At 39.8% G+C, this 19,898-nt stretch overlaps 2 protein-coding genes across 2 annotated transcripts; both read left to right on the top strand.

Moving 5' to 3' along the window:
- Positions 1 to 644: 644 nt before the first annotated feature.
- Positions 645 to 13,335, top strand: tars3 (threonyl-tRNA synthetase 3). The gene is made up of 19 exons (XM_030726158.1): positions 645 to 969; positions 1,193 to 1,279; positions 1,469 to 1,656; positions 1,870 to 1,993; positions 2,256 to 2,380; positions 2,638 to 2,755; positions 3,008 to 3,072; positions 3,353 to 3,431; positions 3,905 to 4,051; positions 5,232 to 5,330; positions 7,908 to 8,074; positions 8,186 to 8,348; positions 8,551 to 8,688; positions 9,128 to 9,205; positions 9,308 to 9,408; positions 10,285 to 10,389; positions 11,074 to 11,146; positions 11,265 to 11,379; positions 12,844 to 13,335. The coding sequence occupies exons 1-19, from the start codon at positions 646 to 648 to the stop codon at positions 12,990 to 12,992; spliced, it is 2,445 nt and encodes an 814-aa protein (XP_030582018.1). The 5' UTR covers position 645; the 3' UTR covers positions 12,993 to 13,335.
- Positions 13,336 to 14,656: 1,321 nt separating this feature from the next.
- On the top strand, positions 14,657 to 19,245 carry tm2d3 (TM2 domain containing 3). The gene is made up of 6 exons (XM_030722010.1): positions 14,657 to 14,814; positions 15,414 to 15,500; positions 16,863 to 17,017; positions 17,174 to 17,348; positions 17,749 to 17,824; positions 17,957 to 19,245. Exons 1-6 carry the CDS (start codon positions 14,709 to 14,711, stop codon positions 18,120 to 18,122), a joined length of 765 nt encoding a protein of 254 aa, XP_030577870.1. The 5' UTR covers positions 14,657 to 14,708; the 3' UTR covers positions 18,123 to 19,245.
- Positions 19,246 to 19,898: the final 653 nt, after the last annotated feature.

Genomic DNA, 19,898 nt, shown 5'->3' with positions numbered 1-19,898 from the left:
TTTATTGATAGCTGCATGCGTGAACACATGACAGGCGTGAGAAACGTGTGCAGTAGGATGTAGTCTTTCTGGTGTGGAGCATATAGTGTTGAATGAGTGTCTCCATGGCATGGAAGGACTGCCAATTTGAAGCAAAATTCATTCATTTGATATTATCATGTACTAAACACACTAACAGATGCCTGGCCCTCCCGGAGCCTGGTTCTTCCTGTTTCTTCCTGTTAAAGGGAAGTTTTTCCAAATGCACCAAGTGCTTGCTCATAGGGGGGTTTCTCTACAATTATTGTAGGGTCTTTACCTTACCTAAGCACCTTGAGGCAACTGTTTATTGTGATTTGGTGCTATAAAAATACAATGCAATTGGATTGAATTGAATAGATTTATTTACTCATTAAATTAAGGTTTGTCCCTTGTTTACGAGTATGTAAAACCTTTACAAACCTTTGTAAAAAAATTTCATTATCATTTACACTCATCTGATATTGAAAATTATCAGAACATATTTAATGCTTTCATAAATGCTAATGACTTATTTAGATCAAATTCGTATTCTTTTTTTTGCCTTTTTGCTACAATTTGGAATGCAGGCTTTTATTTTGTACAAACCCTCAACGGAAGTCAGCTGTCATTGGTGGTCATTTAAAGATGGCGGAGTGCTTGGCTGCACGTTTGACCGCCCAGGAGGAGCAAATTTTGCTTCTCACCAGGGAAATTTCCACTCTCCGGGATGGATTGAGCCAAGGTCTAGACGCCGCGGGTATCGCGGTCGTCTCCCCGGAGCTTGAGAACCTGCGGGCGGAGAATGAAAAGCTCAGGTATCGGCTGCTGCACCTCCGGCGGGGTCTGCAGGCGGAGCTGGAGCTGGAGGAGGCGCAGGGCAAGAGGCAACAAGGAGCTAAGTGTGACAAAGCTCCGGCGAAAAACACCTGCAAAGCGCAGCAGACAAACAGCCGAGCTGATAATAACAGGGTAATAATACAGACTGTTTTATTTGTGATGTGAGTAGGCAGCGAGACGTAGTAGTGCTGTATCATTATGAGTATCGGGCCTCTGTCCCGTGAAGTGACAAGCTATATCACCCCATTTCCAGAAATAGCTACCCCACTCAAGCCCATGTGTCTGCACTCTTTAAACGGTGAACAGGCTGTGTACACTGCAGGTCTGAAGAAGCACACTCCTGTCTGATTAACAGGTGGCAGCTGTGAGTATGAAATCAGGTGATGGGAACAAGAAAGAGAAGAAGCAGGACAAGGTGCAAGGAGATGGAGGTGTGAAAGAGGTGACGATTACAGGATCTTCAAGTTATCCTGTTCATTCAGTTTTAGAAATGGAAAATAATGTAATAGCGTGACAAAACATCATGCAAAACTTCTACTAATGCTCAGATTTCATTAAATGCAGGTACAAAGTGTAGGCATTTATTTATTCTTTTTACTTTGATTGTTGATTTTATTTTTATCTACTTCAGCTGAATCCCTGGCCTGCATACATTGTAGAACGTCTCAGTCTTTATGGAGAACTAAAAAGGGAGAGTGATGCCCTGCTGGCAAAGAAAGCTGCAGACAGTAAGCCCATTACAGTGGAGCTGCCAGATGGGAAAAAGGTGGAGGGCAAAGCTTGGATCACCACACCATATCAGCTGGCCTGCAATATCAGGTTTGTATGTAAACCGCTGACTTCATTCACTAATTGTAATTGCATTATTAAATATGATCATTTACTAATAAAATGCTTTGTGTGCTACACCCAACAGGGACTCTTGCTTCTGTGTTTCTTTATGCTTTTTTTTTTCTGCAAACAATATTCTTAATTTGCATGCTTCGTTATAATGACTGAAGTCACAGACACAGATATGCATTCGTCTCTCAGCCAGGGCCTTGCTGACAATGCTGTGATTTCTCGAGTGAATGGGGAGCTGTGGGACCTGGACAGGCCTCTCGAGCAGGACTGCTCGCTTGAAATCTTGCGTTTTGACAATGAGGACGCTCAGGCTGTGAGTGCTCTTAAACCTTCAAAGTTGTTAATTAAAAATTTTATCACATTACTTTTAAATTTAGATTTTGGCAGGACATGTCAGAAATACATTGCAGCGGCATATTTCATCTGCGAATCATTCAATGCATTTTATTCTTTCATATTTTCAGTATTGTCCCAAATAACCTCAGTGTCCCAAGTTACCAGGGCATCCAAAAAACATAGACTGACTTAAATACTTTTTTCCCACAAGAATAATGTTAATCTTATTTCATTCCTAGGTGTACTGGCATTCCAGTGCTCACATCCTGGGGGAAGCAATGGAGCGCTTTTATGGAGGTTGTTTATGTTATGGGCCCCCCATAGAGAATGGTTTCTACTACGACATGTTCCTGGATGGACAGAAGTGAGCGAGTATTTCCATTAACAGCTCAGATTTCCATTTAATTTTTCATATTGAATATTCTGGCATGGATTTGAGTCCAAAAAAAAAAAAAAATAGCAGATTCTTCTCTCAAGATTTAATGACAGCATTTGCATTTGAGTTCAAATGTTTTAATGATAGACTGGTGGCCTACAGCATCATCATCATCATCATCATGTCAAACTTCCATTGGGTAATTCAGCAGAACCAAACTTGAGTCTTTTGGTTGCTGTTTCCAGGGGCGTGTCCAGCACGGAGTTTGGGGACCTGGAGGTTTTATGTAAAGCTGTGGTGAAAGAAAAACAACCCTTTGAGAGGCTTGAGGTCAGCAAGGAGACACTGCTAAAAATGTTTAAGGTGAGTGAGAGAGGGCGCACACATTGTCTAAGACTGGGATCCTCTGCCTGGTTGGAAAAATACAGTATAGCGTTGTAGTTGTCCAGCTTTTGTTAAAAAAAAAAAACCCCTTAAATTTCTGCGATCCTGCTATTTTTCCAGCTGTTTTCTTTGATGTTAAAAAATGTTCTCCAGTCATCTGACATCATCTGTTATACTGAAATATGATTTGACTTGTATATCTTACCAACCCAAAGTGTTTCTGTCTTCCAGTACAACGAATTCAAGTGCCGCATTCTGAATGAGAAAGTCACCACCCCAACTACTACAGTCTATAGGTAAGATGTTTATTTCGACTTTAAGTGTGTATCTGTGTCTCTCTCTCTCTATCTATGTCGTCATCTCATTAGGACTATGCCCCGATGCTGTCAGGCATTCAAACAATACAAACTACTCAGTACCATTTTGAGTTGCTGCAATGAAATTTCAGCAAATGGACTGGGGTGTTTGTAGTTATTCTAATGCTGTGGCATTGAAATGTTTGCAGCTTTTTCTTTTAAAGAAGCTCTTTCTTTCTTTTTTTAAAAACTCTGTTGTAATTCATGATCCTTTTGATAGATGTGGGCCCTTGATTGACCTGTGCAGAGGTCCCCATGTCAGACACACAGGCAAGATCAAGGCCATGAAGATCTACAAGGTATTTCATACTCCATATTTTTATTCCTGGACTCTACTAGATTACCTTTACATGATTCGCAGTTCAAAGTAATCCCTATTTATCTTGGATTGTCTGAGATCAACCACGGTCAACAAACAAGCTTTTTACTTTAAGCCAGCTTTCTTCTAATTCGCAGCTCCTCGCAAACAGAAGGTTTTAACAGCAGGGTGGGTTTTGTATGCTCTCAGCCAGATCTTTGTGCTCATGATGACCATACCAAGAATATGCTTTCGCTTCAGCATCATGGCAAGCCAAGAGTAGAAAAGAAAATCTAAAACCAAACTTTAGGCATGTTTAATATGAACATCCACCATTTTAACAGTGTGTTTATATGTCTAACAATAAGGAAAAGCATAATCAGTCTTTTTAGGGATTTAATTTTTTTAAAATGTCACCATAAACTGAAGCATTTAAAAAGTTAAATCTAAAATCATCTTCCAATCTGTCATCAGAACTCTTCCACCTACTGGGAGGGCCGCTCTGACATGGAGACTCTCCAGAGGATCTATGGGATTTCCTTCCCAGACTCAAAGATGCTGAAGGAATGGGAACGTTTTCAGGAGGAGGCCAAGAACAGAGACCATCGCAAGATTGGAAAAGTGAGTCACTGTAGGCGGTCGTGTTGTAGCATGCCTAGTTGGCTCAGGCCTAAAACCAAAGCCTGAACCCAGTACAAAGAAATGTAATTTGTAATTGTATCATGTGATGTCAAACACATCCGCTTTGAGGTTTTTGGAGAATTTTTTCCTCTTCCCTATTTTGGTGGTTTTATAGATGTGGCAGAACACCAAAACAAACCTTTACCAAGGCAACAACCATTAACTGTAAACACGCACACAACAACATGGAAACAAAATGCGTTTATTTGAGAAGCTGAATAAGAGCTGTCTAGTTATTTAATCCAGTAGGGAGAACTCATTGCCAAACAAATTTATCCGCTTCTGAATATTTTCAGTGCCATACTGATCAAATTTGAGATTTTTCACTAGAAAACCAGATCGCCTGTTGCTGCTATGCACCAGCGGAGGGCGCTGTGTTTCCTCCCATTGCCACATTCAGAGCAAGGGTGAGTGAGGCATCAGAGCATCCCAGCTGGTTACCCAGCATGGGAGACACAGACGGCAGCACCTCAATCAGCACTTATTACAACGCAGTTTCCATATTAAACACAAGCTATGAGGCTGTCAGAGCCAGTTGGAGGGAGGTGGCAAAAAGTGACATGTTGTGTTTAAAAACTGTGCTCGGTGGCATTTTTCCAAGTTGACCCTTTTTCATTTGCTCAGTTCAACACAGAAGTGGCCCATTTTAAACCTCTCGACACCGTCTGCTGTTAGGACACAGTATTTCTGAAAAGACAGTTTTATAATGAATTTCTTCAAACATGTTTTGGCACGCATAGAGATGAGGTGTGCGCGCGCGTGTGTGTCTATTTATGAAAAAAAGATGCCAGACCTCTAATCCCTTGCATGATTTGAATTTTAAATTGGTCTATAAAAGTAAGTGCCAAGAAACTGAAACCTCAAAGCTGAAATGTTCAAATGAAAGTTTGTCATATTACAATATTTATTCAGTTGGATTTAACACCATAGAGATTAACATCTGTTTTAAGTCTTTTTTGGGGTTCATCCTGCTGTCTCATTAGGTTTTGGGCAGTCATTCACTGACAGATGGTCTAGTGTGTGATGATTGGATCACTCACAGAGTTTCTTGCCGGCTGTACCTGCAGATAACGATGATGTGAAATCATTTTTTTTAAAAAGCTGTCTGTCTGCTTCACAGGATCAGGAGCTTTTCTTCTTCCATGATCTCAGCCCAGGCAGTTGTTTCTTCATGCCACGTGGAGCCTACATCTACAACACACTCACCGAGTTCATCAGGGTAGGAGAGATGACTATTTTATTTATAATATATGTATCGGTTTAAGAAAATGTTGTTGCCACATTCAGATAATGTCTCTTATTATACTTTTCTTTTTAAAAGTAAATCCTCCTAACCTAAAATTAACACATCACTATAGATCAGCATCAGTAGATATGAAGGGATATTTTAAGGTCAATACTTGGATCACTACTGTTTGTGTGTAATCGTATGTCTCTGACCCAAAGTGTTCATTATACTGTTTTCAGATTGCAAAGAATACAGTTTTAGGATCGTTTATCTCAGTAAAGTTTGGTTCCAAAAAAACAAAACAAAAAAAGATCCTTTAGATTTCCAGGTCATTCTGTCGACGTCACTGAATTCCAGTTTATTTTTGGACAAAATCCGTGAAACGTTTATAGTTTTTTTAAAGAAAAGGAAGCGCTCTTTTGAACCACAAAAACACGATCATTTGTCGCTCTGAGTCCATGAGAACTGTGCTTTGCGTTCTCAGTGTACCGATTGTGATTGCCTGCTCAGTGGCACGCAGACCACTAGCTGTGACTCTTGTAATCACAGAAGCTCAAAAATAAGCGAGGTGAAAAGTTTTGTTCAGCTTCATCAGTCTCAGAGCTGCAGAGACATTTGGCCACATCCGACTCCTGTGATTAATCTAATTTCTGGCATTGGCATTAATGAAGTATAACCCCCCCCCCCTAATGTAGAACAAATTGAATCTTATATAAACCGAATTCTGAAAAATTTGGGAAGCTGTGTGGAAATTGCAAATCAAAACAGAATGCAATGATTTTCAGCTCTCACAAACCCATATCTTATTTACAATATAACATATAAAACATATTAAATGTTTAAACTGAGACACCTTAACTATATCATGAAAAATATTAGCTGTTTTGAATTTGATAGCAGTGACGTGTCAAAAGTTGGAACAGGTTCAACAAAAGGCTGGAAAACGAAGTGCTAGTAAAAAGAAACAGCTGGGCGAACACCAGGTTAATAGGTAACAGTTCAGTAGCATGATTGGGTATAAATAGAGCATCTTAGAGAGGAAGAGTAAAGGCAGAGTTTCACCAATCTGCAAAAAAAACTGTCTACAAATTATGGAACAATTTCAGAATGATGTTCCTCAACAAAAAATTGCAAAGGCTTTGAATATGTCATCATCTACAGTACATAATATCATCAAAAGATTCAATGCCGAGAATCAATCTTGGATTTCCGTGATCTTTGGGCCCTCAAGCAGCACTGCATTTAAAAACAGGCGTGTACCTGTGGTAACGGCACCTTGCAGACCTGGAAAGACACCATTAATGCTGAAAGGTATGTGCAGGTTTTAGAGCAACATGTACTCCCATCCAGATGATGTGTTTTTCAGGGAAGGCCTTGCATGTTTCAGCAAGACAGTGCTGCAGCTATTATAACAGCATGACTTCAGAGTAGAGTAGTCTGGGTGCTGAACTGGCCTGTCTGCAGTCCAGATCTTTCACTAACTGAAACATCTGATGCATCATGAAGCAAAAATATGAAAAAGAAGACCCAGGACTGTTTAGCAGCTGGAATCATCTATCAGTCAAGAATGGCACAACATTCCTCTCCCAAAATGTTTACAGGCTGTTGTTAAAAGAAGGGATGCTATACAGTGGTAAACACGGCCCTGCCCCAACTTTACAAAATGAGCCAGTATTTTTCTCAAAATGGTACATTTTCTCAGTTAAAACATTTAATTTTTTCTGTTTCATTGTTCTTCTCTTAGCATGTTTTAAGTTGAAAAATAAAAGGGCACTTGTGAAATTGCAGCTTTTGCACATTTGGAAGTTTTCAGAAGTTCTTCTTTAAAGTTCAGTCTTCAGATTTCAGTGTAACTTCAGCTCCTCAGGCAAGTGCAGTGACTCTACAGGAACTTGTCTCTGTGGTGTTTTTGGAAAGCCATGATAACATCTTGAAGACTTTCACAGCACACACCCCCAAACCAAACCAAGCCAAGACCAAACTCATACATTGCACATACAGGGTGTAAGATCATTATCACGTCACTTATATCTGTTAAAACTGTGTGGGGGGAAAAAAATTAGACCAGCATACTATGCACGTCCCTCTAAAACATATTGCCAAAACATTTAACAGTGAGAAGTCAATTTGCAGGGAATCCAACTCACACAGTTGTGAAGAGTTGGCTTTTATGACTGGAGTGGCATGATTTATTTTTTTTTCTTTTTTTTGCAATAAATCCACTAATTTATTTTCAGATTTTGAAGCTCTCTTGTTCAGCTAAATAATACTGAGGAAAAGCTGACTGAGCAAGCATTATCTTTTTTCAGCACCTTCCTTTTTGGTGTTCACAGTTTCACATATTCACAGAAATTCTTCCACTTAGAGTGTCTTTGTGCTGTTGGCTGCTAAACGGCTCCACAGGCTGTTAAATGTTTTGTTTAATGGCAACAAATGGATAAATACATCCCACACAATGTGATTTCCATTGGTGCAGCTCAAGGTTGCATGCCAGAAGTCACGATTTTGTTTAGTACCTGCGCAGCCCAAATAGTTTGTTTTAACCCATGTGGTCTGTGGTTTTTCTAGGGTGAGTACTGGAGAAGAGGCTTTCAGGAAGTAGCCTCCCCCAACATTTATAACAGCAAACTGTGGGAGACATCTGGCCACTGGCAGCACTACAGTGAAAATATGTTCTCCTTCTCTGTGGAGGATGACATATTTGCTCTGAAGCCAATGAACTGCCCCGGGCACTGGTAAATTTAGAGCGCTCACGACGGAACTGTTGTTTTTCTCAGATTTGAATATCAGGCCACACATACATGTATATTAACCATTTGATTTGCTACCCTCTGGTTTTCCTGCAGTCTGATGTTCAGCCACAGGCCTCGCTCATGGCGGGAGCTTCCTCTGAGGCTTGCAGATTTTGGGGTCCTGCACAGAAACGAGCTGTCGGGAACACTAACCGGGCTGACCAGAGTGCGCCGTTTCCAGCAGGATGACGCTCACATTTTTTGCACAATGGATCAGGTCACATCAGTAGTTTTTAAACATTTTTGTGGGATGTTTTTGTTTTTACTTCTAACAAGATGTGAAAAACATCTTTGAAAAACAGGCACCTGCTTATTATGAGTCATTTCCTAAATGCTGAGTCTTTTATTTTGTTTGTTTGTGTGTTGCTTTTTTTTGTTTTTGTTTTGTTTTTACTCTTTTTTTGGTTTTGTTTTTACAGATTGAGTCAGAGATGAAGGGCTGTCTGGACTTCCTCCGCTGTGTTTACGATGTATTTGGATTCTCGTTCCAGCTTCACCTCTCCACTCGCCCGGACAAGTATTTGGGTGACATTGCTGTTTGGGATCAGGCTGAGAAGGTGAATGGTGGCATGAGTCACTGTTGTTGTAGTTTAAGGTGTAAAAAGGAAATGCAGCTATCTTCTAAATTATAAATAGGATGAGAGCGGTTTAAGTTTAAGAAAGAGCAGGGACAGCATACATTTAAACAAATAAATGCTCATGTTGCCACAGACCTACTCTGGATGGTAGTATTGGTTCCCTGCCATGTGATTATACAGTAGCAGACTCAGATCTGTGAATCATTGTGAAGTTTCATACATTTCTGTGGGTGGTGTGTTGTCAATAAAAGACATTACTCATTTGTTTGACTTGATTTTCCTTTTGAGTGTCCAGCTGTAAATTGCACAACAGCACCAATTAAAATTGAACTGCATACCTTATACCTACCTACCTGCTTTACACTAATTGCCTTTCATTGTTTAAAATACATGCTAACCTCTGCCTCATGCTTGACAGCAACTGGAAAACAGCCTGAATGAGTTTGGAGAGCCATGGAGACTGAACCCTGGTGATGGTGCTTTTTATGGACCCAAGGTTCAGAATAATTTTTTTTGAGATCTCCTGCTAAACACAAACTCAGTTTGAATCTCTTTCTGTGGTCTGCAAAGAAATATAATTCTTTCTGTGCCGTTGCAGATTGACATTAAGATCAAAGATGCTATTGGACGTTACCACCAGTGTGCAACCATTCAGCTGGACTTCCAGCTGCCCATCCGCTTCAACCTGACCTTTGTGGGGTGAGTCACCTAATAAAAACATTGACACACTGCTGAGTCTGTGCGCTTTCGTGTGCCAAGGATTACGCATTAAGCCCCTCCTGGATAAGATGTCTCAGCCTGTGCTGCTGTATGTAAATCTGAACTCGCTGCGCAGTTGGCAGGCTACAGTCTCACTGGGAACTTCAATTAATAAATGCAGCATGGGGAAAACAATGCACATAATATACAGCAATAGACAACAGGCAGTGCATGGATAAATGAAGAAGAAGAAGAAGAAACAGCCTTTATTGTCCCACAGAGGGGAAATTTGGGTGTAACAGCAGCCGCAGTTATTATAAATATAAATAAAGATATAATAATTCACACTATTAAGAAAAGAATATATATAAAATCAACAAACAATATTAACCTTTATACTACTAATAATAACACTATATACAATGTACATGATGTGCCTGTGTGTTGAACCTTAACAGGCCGGACTATTTACAGTATATTATATATTATCCTACATTGTGTAGGCTATTGTGGTTTTTGTTGGGAGCAGTGATGGTTATACAGTCTTACAGCTGCTGGGAGGAAGGATCTGCGGTAACGCTCCTTTGTGCATTTAGGATGCAGCAGTCTAAATGTCATTTGTATGTACTGTAAGTCCAAGTGTAATAATCCAATCAGAGCAGAATTTTCTGTGGAAAGATAAAGGGCAGATATGAGAATGACTGAGTGTTAATGGTGAACCAGAGTACTTAACATTCAAAGCACTTTGAGCTGCTTTGTGCTTATTGAATTAAAGACAAATAAGATTAATTCTGGTATTTATATTAAGTGTTTGCATTCAACCACACTTAACATAAGTGTCATTTCAATCTGTTGTTTCTTTTGCTACAATTACAGAAAAGATGGGGATGACAAATCCCGACCAGTCATCATCCATCGTGCCATCTTGGGCTCAGTGGAAAGGATGATTGCCATTTTGACAGAGAACTATGGAGGAAAATGGTACTATACTATGTTTTTCTGGTTGCTCTCGTGTTTTTAATTTTCTTTCACGTATATATTGTCACCATAGTGGATGCTCATGTTAAACAAAGTTACAATTTTAAACAGTAATTTTCCATGAGCCAAAGGTTCAGTCTTCAGACTGCTCCAAGAACTCAGTTCTTCTGTGGTGATCCCAGGCACACATCTCTGGCTTAGAGACCAGAAGCCCCACCCATCTGATGTTCAAACCTACTATTTGTGAGGTTGGGCCAATCAGAGGAAAGCTGGCTAAAAAGGAGGGCAAGGAGTTAAAACTGCCTGTTTCAGGCATAGAATGAACTGTACCAGAGCCCAATTTAAGATAAATAAGGACATGTGAGTTATGCAAAGCTACTCTAGTAGAGTCCAAAAATAAAAATGCACAGCTGGAAATGAGCATAATGTGTCTCCTTAAATTGCACACGGTGCTGATATGGCTCACTGCTTTGATCTTTTCTTTAGAAATCAGATGGACTTTGTAATTGTTGTAGGTGCCTTGTGTTCCTATGAAATTTTAGCTGTTTTTCGAGTAATAATTCTTCCAATTAGGCATTATTTTTACCTCGCGCCAATCATAATGATTTTAGCTCCTTTTTTTTATTTTTGAGAAACACATATTGAGCTATTCACTGTATGAAAATTACCTTTTTCATCCTCCACTAGGCCTCTGTGGCTCTCTCCACGTCAGGTGATGTTGGTGCCTGTCAACCCATCCTGTGAGGATTATGCAAAGAAGGTATGTCTTCAACATCTCCATTGTGTCTTAGTCTCTGATAATTTCTTTCTGGCATTTATAAGTGTAGAATGCTCTTGAAATATACTATACATTAACAGATTCTATTTCTACATGTCAGGTGTGCAAGCAGTTTACAGAGGCTGGTTTCATGGCAGATGCTGACCTGGACTCTAGCTGCCTTCTAAACAAGAAAATCCGTAACGCTCAGCTGGCCCAATATAATTTCATTCTCGGTGAGGAAAATTGAATGTCCCAAATAAGATTGCTAAGTAACAAACTGTGTAAAGGTCTGGTCTATTAAAGGGAAATGAGGATGCTTGTACATATGTATTGAGTTAAATGATGCATGACGCATGCATCATTTAACTCAGTACAAAGTAAATTAAATTCACCACAGTTCTGTGGATTTCGGCTGTGTCGTTGTCTTCTGTCTCTTCATGTGATTCCCAAAGTGAATCAGTGATGTTGGTTCGGAGCTCTGTGGGGGCCAGGCCATCTGTTGCAGGACTCATTGTTCTTCTGGTCGGGGAAGATGGTTCTTTGTCAGTATGTTTTTGAGATCATAGTCTTGCTTCAGAATGAATTTGTGATTATGTGATCCTGCTTAATGGATAACAGTCCAAAATATCTAAAGTACCTAAGTGTACATTTGGTATGTTTGCCTCTAGAAAAGCACATGATCAGGTGCCAAGATAACTGTGGTATTGAATGAAGAAGTCAGAAGTGGCAGAGACATATATGAGGATGGTGCAGGACATGTGTGAGCATAGTGAGAAGTGGTGAGTTGTGCAGTTGAGGGGATTTCATCAGGGATCAGCTCTGAGGCCCTTCTTATTTTTATTGGTGATGGACATGTTAACAGATGAGGTTGGGCAGGAGTCTGACCTCAGTAATGGTAAAGATGCAGGAGAGTAGAGGTAGTGAAGGTGGATGAATTTAAATACCTAGAGTCAACAAGCCAAACCAATGGGCAATGCACAAAAGAGGTGAAGAAGAGAGTGCAGGCAAGGTGGAGTGAGTGGGGATGAGTTTCAGGGGGGGAGTTGTGACAGGATAGCAGCAAGAGTGAAAGGGAAGGTTTACAAGATAGTAGTGAGGCCTGCTATGATGTATGGTTTGAAACAAAAAAGACAGGAAGCTAAGCTGGAGGTGACAAAGTGGAGATATCAAGCGTTTCATCTGGAGTGACCAGGATGGACAGGATTAGAAATGAGTATATCAGTGGGGCAGCACAGGTTGAGCAGTTTGGAGACAAAATTGGAGAGGCAAGGCTGAGTTTGAAGATATTGGGCAAAGGGTGTATGGAGCTGCCAGGCAGGAGGAAAAGAGGAAAACCACACAAGATTCATGGATGTAGTGAAGGAGGACACGCAGAGGGCTGGTATGACAGAAGAGGATGCTAAGATAGGGTGAAACGGAGGCAGATGATCTGCAGTGGAAGAAAGAATAAGCAATTTGTATTAAATGGGCTAAAACATGGAAAATCTATATTTTTATCAGTCACCACAACTTTGGAGAGTCAGACTAAAGTTAAAATAAAGATTCTTAATTGATTGTATATAAGGCAAATGGAACTCCAAGCTGGCTAAGTACCCACAGCTGACAAATTCAGCAGCGCAAAGTGGGGACTGTGTCACGGTAGATGTGTGTGTGGTGTTACTTTCCCCGTGTCAAGTTGTTGTCTTGTGTCTTGGCAGTGGTTGGAGAGAAGGAGAAGATGACTAACAGTGTCAATGTGCGCACGAGGGACAACAAAATCCACGGAGAACTGCCGGTGTCCGAGGTGATGGCTCGACTAAGCCTGCTCAAACAGTCTCGCTGTCCAAATGCAGAGGAAGAGTTCTGATCAGGACCGAGAGCAAAGCACACTCTCGGATTTTAATACCTCACACATGAGACTACAGCAACAAGCAGTAAAGGGACAAAAGATGGCTTTAGGAAAGTGCAGTGCATACACAAAGTGAACTGATACACTGTAAGTAGATGTAATGATTGGGCCTGCACAACTACCCTGCAGTGCCTTCGGGATCATCTGTGAGGGGTGGAAAAGTGTTTGTAGGTGGTGTGGGTATAAAATTGTCAAGGTTATCTAAGTGTATCTGAAGGAAGTGAAGACTGTCGTATGAAAGTTATGTGAATTATTTTCAAAAAGGTCTGAGTTTGTGGGAAAATCCAGGAATAAAAAAAAAACTGCCAAATTTTGAGTGCTTTGTTTCTTTATTTTTACAACAGAAGTTAATCTTTAACTAGAATTTGATATCATGACAAACCACAATAGGTTCATTTTGTAATGACGCACAGCCTTCACTAATTTTGATCATTTTTTGATTCCTACTTGTTATGCTTCATCGGTTTATTCATTCCAAAGACGTAACTATTAATCATCTTTACTTTGGAATGAAGTCTGTAGATTAATAGTTAGCAATAACAGGAACTCCAGCTGTTATTGTGTATTACGCAAGACACAGCCTCATACAACATGTAGCAACAAATCAGGAACATACTACAGTTTTTTTTTTTCCTTCTTTCAATGTGAGTGCTCTGTTGCTCAAAAGATTTTTCACAGCCTGAACAACTCGCAGCATGTAAAACAATGTGGTATGCTATCCAGAAATGAGACTTACATAAAAATGTAATTTATAAAACACTGTGGATCAAAATGTTGGTGGGTGAAAAAATGCAGCAGGTGAAGCAAGGTGAAGACCAGGATGTTTTTGTTGCTTCTTTTTGCTGCATTAACCTTTTTCATCACACATTTTTTCTTGAGCTTTAGAGTTATACCATCTTTATACCATCTTTGCACGAGAAGTCAGGAATTTCAAGAACATTGTAAAGAGTTTAAAGCTCGTTTTTATTTTAATGGTATATGGTAACAGGGTTGCACAAGTTAAAATAGATGCAGTGGAATGCAGTGGGCTGTGGAAGTGAAGGATAAATGTAGATAAATAAAGGAAAGAAACTTGACTTTAATTTGTCTTCTTTTTGTAATGTGTGTAATACACAATCAGTGTAGTCAGATTGAAAAAATACAATATATGTTAAAGAGGACCAACCTTTGGTATACCCATGGTGTTCGTACAGGACTGGATCATGTCTGTATTGTCTCTTGCTTTTCCAGGCTAAATAGCTTTGGGTAACAGGGCTGCACGGATGTTGCAATATGTTAAAATATGCCCCCTTGGGTTTTCAATCAATATTAGTGAATATTAGGAAAATATTTATTGCGGTATTTTCGCTGTTTCGCGGGTTTTTGCGGTACTCATTCTTCACATGCGTAGTACGTGTTGTACAGTAATGTATATATTTGGTGTATAAGTGTGTGGGGAGGGTTTATAAAAACTTTAAATAGTTTATAACTACTAAAATAATGTATTTTAGTAGTAATGTAAGTATTAAAATAAATATAGCGTCCCTACTTCGCGGATTTTCACTTATCGCGGGTGGTCCTGGAACGTAACACCCACGATAAGTGAGGGATTACTGTATTGGTGCGCTTCAAACGACCAGAGGACTATTAGCACTCCCGTTTCCTACATGACCTGAATGCAGCTCTGCGGTAACGATGGCTCCTGTCTATCAGATCTGGAGACCTGACCGAGGACGGTGCCTTAAAAGCTACGGAATTATTGTCGTATTGTTTATGGACCTGATCTTACAATGTGTTAACGGTATGCTTACAATGATAAACTCACAGATTAGCTCGTATGTAGGTCTCGCTTTGGTTGTTAACGTTACCTTTCCCCAACTGCATTAGCATGAAATGGTTAGCTAGCAAACTAGCCTAACGCTGGTATGTTTAGCCAGGCAGCAATGAAAACACTGGCTGTAGTGTAGCAGCACGGATTCATCAGTTATTTCCAGAATGCCTAAAATCATCGTTTGCTAATTGTGTCGCATTTAAGTGAAACGATATGGCAATTTACAGTTAACTGTTCATGCTAATTTGGAGCATTGACAACAAATGTCAGTGGCTAGCTTCGGTGTAGTAGCTAACTAAAGTTACTGAAAAGCAATAATTAGTGTGTTTTATTAAAAGGAAGCCCTGTATTTTTAATTACGTGTGTTTAGACTTCTAATTTATGCTTTTTCATATATGACTTATCAATTATAACGTTAATAGTATCACAAATATGATCAAGTCACTTTTAAAGATGTACAGCACGTTTAAAAAAAAAGCAGTGTTGACCTAGATTTCTGTATATGGTCATAATAAATGGCTGCTTTAGAGTGGATATCCTTTATAGTAGTAATTTCGCTTTCTTGTCAGGCTCCCTGAGCACTACTAATGTTGAGACCCACTACCCAAGAGATGGACCCATCATCACCAGCCCGGTGGTACCTGCTGCAGCCTCAGGTAACCACTGCAGTCAGTAATCAACATTAAACGTGTTGACTGTAATCTTACTTATTTTACTGTGACGTTTATTTCATTGTCAATTGAATTAGCTTTTTTTTTTTTTGTAAGTTAAAAGTTTGGTTTATATAAAGGCAGCTTCACAACTGTTGGCAGTTACAGTCTCCTAAACGCCAGAGTTGCTTCTTTGAATCACAATCCAAAATGAAGTTAGAAAAACAAGACTCCTCCCTTGGTTGAAGCTGTAATTGTAAAATATCAAGATTTATAGTTATCACAAAGAATGATACATCAAGAGGATGTTCTGTTCAATAATTTTTATAACACTTAACAAAGAAATGCAGCTCTATTAAGTATGTAGTATGTAACCTCAGTCTCCTGACATATTGAACAGGGGTTTGGGTCCATGTCGTATGTCTGTTATTGGATGATGAATAAAAAAAAGAAAAGAACTTTAGCATTACAGCTTTCACTATCGTGCTTTAACTAGACATTAACCAGGCTCCATGTAAGAGAAAATGGAACAGCGGTACGACATAGCAGATATTTGTAGCACAGTTTGCAGTCTTGGTTTCTGAATTGTCTATCTGTTCAATTATCCATTTTCTTAACTGTTTATCCAGTTGAGGTCTTGGGGGGACTGGAGTCCATCATAGTTGTCATAGGGTGAAAAGCACAGAGCACATTGGATAGGTTGCCAGTCCATCTGGAATGTGCAATGTGGGCTATGCTGGATTTTTCACAGCCTGAATTTTTTAAAAATATGTGACCCTCACAGCATTTTTCTAAGGATATTGATAAGATTTTATTGATAGCTGTGACATTATTGATTTCGCTCATAGGTCAGATTATTTATCTGTCCCCTAATTGGGTTGTGTATGTATGGGGACTGCGTATGTTATCCAGGAAATAAAATACAGTACATATTTCTCTTAACCTCACAAGCAAAATCAGCCTATTTCAGGGATAATTAACCAACTTCCATTCTCCATGTATTGTGTTTTTTTTTTTTTTTCTTCATTAACCTGTATGTCATTAAGTAAGATCTCGTCCAGGATTTGTTGAGTTAACTGCTTTTCAACAACAGCAGCAACAGTTTTCTTTTACTGGCCAGCAAGCAACTCTAATGTAGCAATCAGGACTAAATGGCTTTGCTCAAGGGCTCTTTAATGGCCTGCCCTCTTTGAGAGCTGAGTATTTGTCATTTTCCTCCCACAGTCTGTTATCACAAGTCACAGCTTGCTGCCACAACTATTAATGAACGCTGGCTTAAATTTCTAGACTTACCTTGCATAAAATGCTTATTATTCTTGCTTAAAAATGTCTTATAGATCCTGTAACTCTGTGTTGGGCCTTTTGCAGTGTTTCCTGCAGATGAAGATATAGCCAAGTGTCCGAGTCGGGGTTTGTGTCACCGGCTGCCAGCAGACTGCATTCAGTGTGATTACCATCACAACTGCACCTACGGCAAACCAGCTTTATTCACCTGTAGGCCCAAAAACGGCGTTCATTGTATAGTGAGTAATATGCTTATCAAAGATCTGTGTTGCTTAAAGGTACTTTGAGGTATACTAATTCTGTACCATCTTTAGCTAATTGTTAAGAGGGTTAGTGAAGCTTTAATTTGGGAATTACTTTGTAGTGAAGTTTGTTTTTCTTCTTTGTATTTGCAGGGAGAGTCTGGACAGCAGCAAACCAATTTTTCTCTCAACATCACCTGTCAGTTCTGTTGGCAGCTGGACCCATCCCAGTACCGCTGCACAAACTCCACCAACTGTATGACAGTCTCTTGCCCACGCAAGCGCTACAACGCCACCTGTGATGTGTTAGACCACGTGCATTGCTTAGGTATGATAAAGGATCCACTGTATAGCCTGATTTGTTTCTAGCAGGTTTCTGAGATTCACCAACAGGACGCAAACAAGGGTATCAGCTGATGCGAGCTGGCATTGAGATCAGCTATTCGGCCAGGATGTTCATCTTAGCGGCGTGAAAGAACTCTTTTGTTAAGCAGCATTTGTGAAACATGCTGTGTTGAAAAGTTTTAAGGTTTTACTTCATGTCCCTCTTCATCTCGGGGATGTTATGACCCAGTGTGGGGATTTAAAATGAAAACCAAAAAGCACAATATTACACACAACATGATGTTGTGAGTTTTGGCCTTTTGTTTCTTTTAGTTTTCCACATGTCATTTTTTTAATGTAACTGTGGTTTCAGTCAACCTGTTTTAATTTTACTTCCTTTTTAGGTAAAAGACGTTTTCCAAAACGTTTATTTTGTAACTGGACTGGTGGATACAAGTGGTCAACAGCATTAGCACTCAGGTAAAACTGACAGCAGTGTAAGAACAGTTATAACCAGCTTAAATGATGGAAACAAAAAGAAATGTTTTTGACTCAGAATGTGTGATGTAACATTTCTGATTTTATCTGTTTTTTATTCTGTTTCTTCTGTAGCATCACACTTGGTGGTTTTGGGGCAGATCGGTTTTACCTTGGGCAGTGGAGAGAAGGTCTGGGAAAACTGTTCAGCTTCGGAGGTTTGGGCATTTGGACTTTGATAGATGTCCTTCTAATAGGGGTTGGTTATGTAGGACCCGCTGATGGTTCTCTCTATATCTGAAGCAAAGCCCTGGAGACATGGCTGGTTTGTGCCCTCTTGCTCTTCACACTGCTTCACTCTCAAAAGACTGAAGATCTGAGATACTGTGTTCTTAGCACGTTTGCCTGGCTAAGCTTGCTGTGCAACACGTCTTCATCCCATCTGCTAACAGGCAGGAAGTGTTTTCCTCATCACACCAACGATGATTCTACCCACACAACCATCAGATCAATCCTAATCATTCTGCGTCCGTCTCCTGTTGAGATCGTGCAGATGGTGCTGCGCAGGGGTATGAGGAGCCTGTAATTACCTCTGTCCAGTTGGTTTGACTTAACTTGTGGTTAGACTCTGTCTTGCTGATAGGTACCTTTGGTTTCCTGTGGAGCAGTGCTTTCATGTTGGAGTTGTGTATTGCTTCTCCCTTGTTGCAAGTTAAATGCTTCAGGTAGGGGGTCAAATGGTAGCCATGGCTACGGAGTATTTTATGGCATCACCACACACAAAGGACAAATTTAAAGGTGATATTTATATCCTGAAAGTATGGATGTGCAGAAGGGAATTGCTAAGGTGTTTTTATTGATTACAGATTGTCATTTCAATGGCTAACCTGAACAGTTTTTTTTTGCATGTACTTTATTTCTTCCCCTACAATTTATTCAGCAGTGCAGGTCACAACTGTAAGGACATTTGTCACATGGGGGTACATTTTATTGTTAAAAGTTCATAGGTTGACTAAATAAAACTACTGTAGTCTCAAAGCAGCAGTGGGTAGTAAAACCAAAAGGAAGAAGTGTAATTGTCTCTTCCTGCTGCGTGTAGTTGGATTTTTAGTGACGGATGCAGATAACAATCTAACGATGTACGATTGTGTTCATGACAAATATTGAAACACTTGAAATGTGTTGCACTAGCAAACTCAGCTACTTGTGATTTCCCGTGTTGGGGATTTTGGAGATATCCTCTGCATTTAAGTGGCAGTGTTCTGTAAAATGTGTCCTTTACATAAAAGTCTGTGTACTAACACTGTAAAGTCTTTACTTGAGACCACCCACCTTATGTAAATGTTTCATGTGTTAATTTTTTTTTCCTCTGCAAGGATGCTGTAAATGTTTTTTTTGTGAAGTAAATAAAATGGTGAAATGTTTATCTAAATGTACACAACACTGCTAACCAATTCTCAATAGCTTCTATTTATTTATGGTGTCTGGTAACATATAATGTTGACATGGGTGTTACAGTAACACCAGAGGATTATGAAGCAAAAATAAGAGGTGAAGATTGTCAGCTGAACGGTAATACAAATATACTCACATGCTCAGTTGATTACAGCTGAAACACAATTATTACTGTGTCCTTCGCATCGTTGAGGTCACCAGGATGTTCACATACAGCTCTTGAACAGGACAGATACTTCATTTCAAAGGGCGCTAAGTTTGAGCACGCTGCCTGAATGCTGTAATAGGAATTAGGAGCTCTGTTATTAGCTGAGGTCATTTTCACAGATGTGTTTTTTTTCCCCCCTCACACTAAACACAGTGAGAGGTGCCAGAAACCTTCATTACCCGCAGGTGTCTGACACCAGGAGGGTAATGCAGTGGCCAGGCAATGTGCCGCTTTTAATCAAGTATCATTCAAGAACCCATAAACAAGGGACTGAATAGCAGCAGGCTGCAGCAAAAAAAAAGTATCGGAGGGTGGTGGTTATTCCAGTAAATGCATTTTTTTTTTTTGTCCTTATTCTAAAATTTAAATAAATATATGTGCACCCGTGTTATATAACAAGGTTTGAAAAAACAA

The sequence above is a fragment of the Archocentrus centrarchus genome, chromosome 3 (assembly GCF_007364275.1).
Source record: "Archocentrus centrarchus isolate MPI-CPG fArcCen1 chromosome 3, fArcCen1, whole genome shotgun sequence".
NCBI lineage: Eukaryota > Metazoa > Chordata > Actinopteri > Cichliformes > Cichlidae > Archocentrus > Archocentrus centrarchus.
Note: the sequence above shows the minus strand (reverse complement) of the source record. Positions and strands in the feature narration are given on the sequence as shown.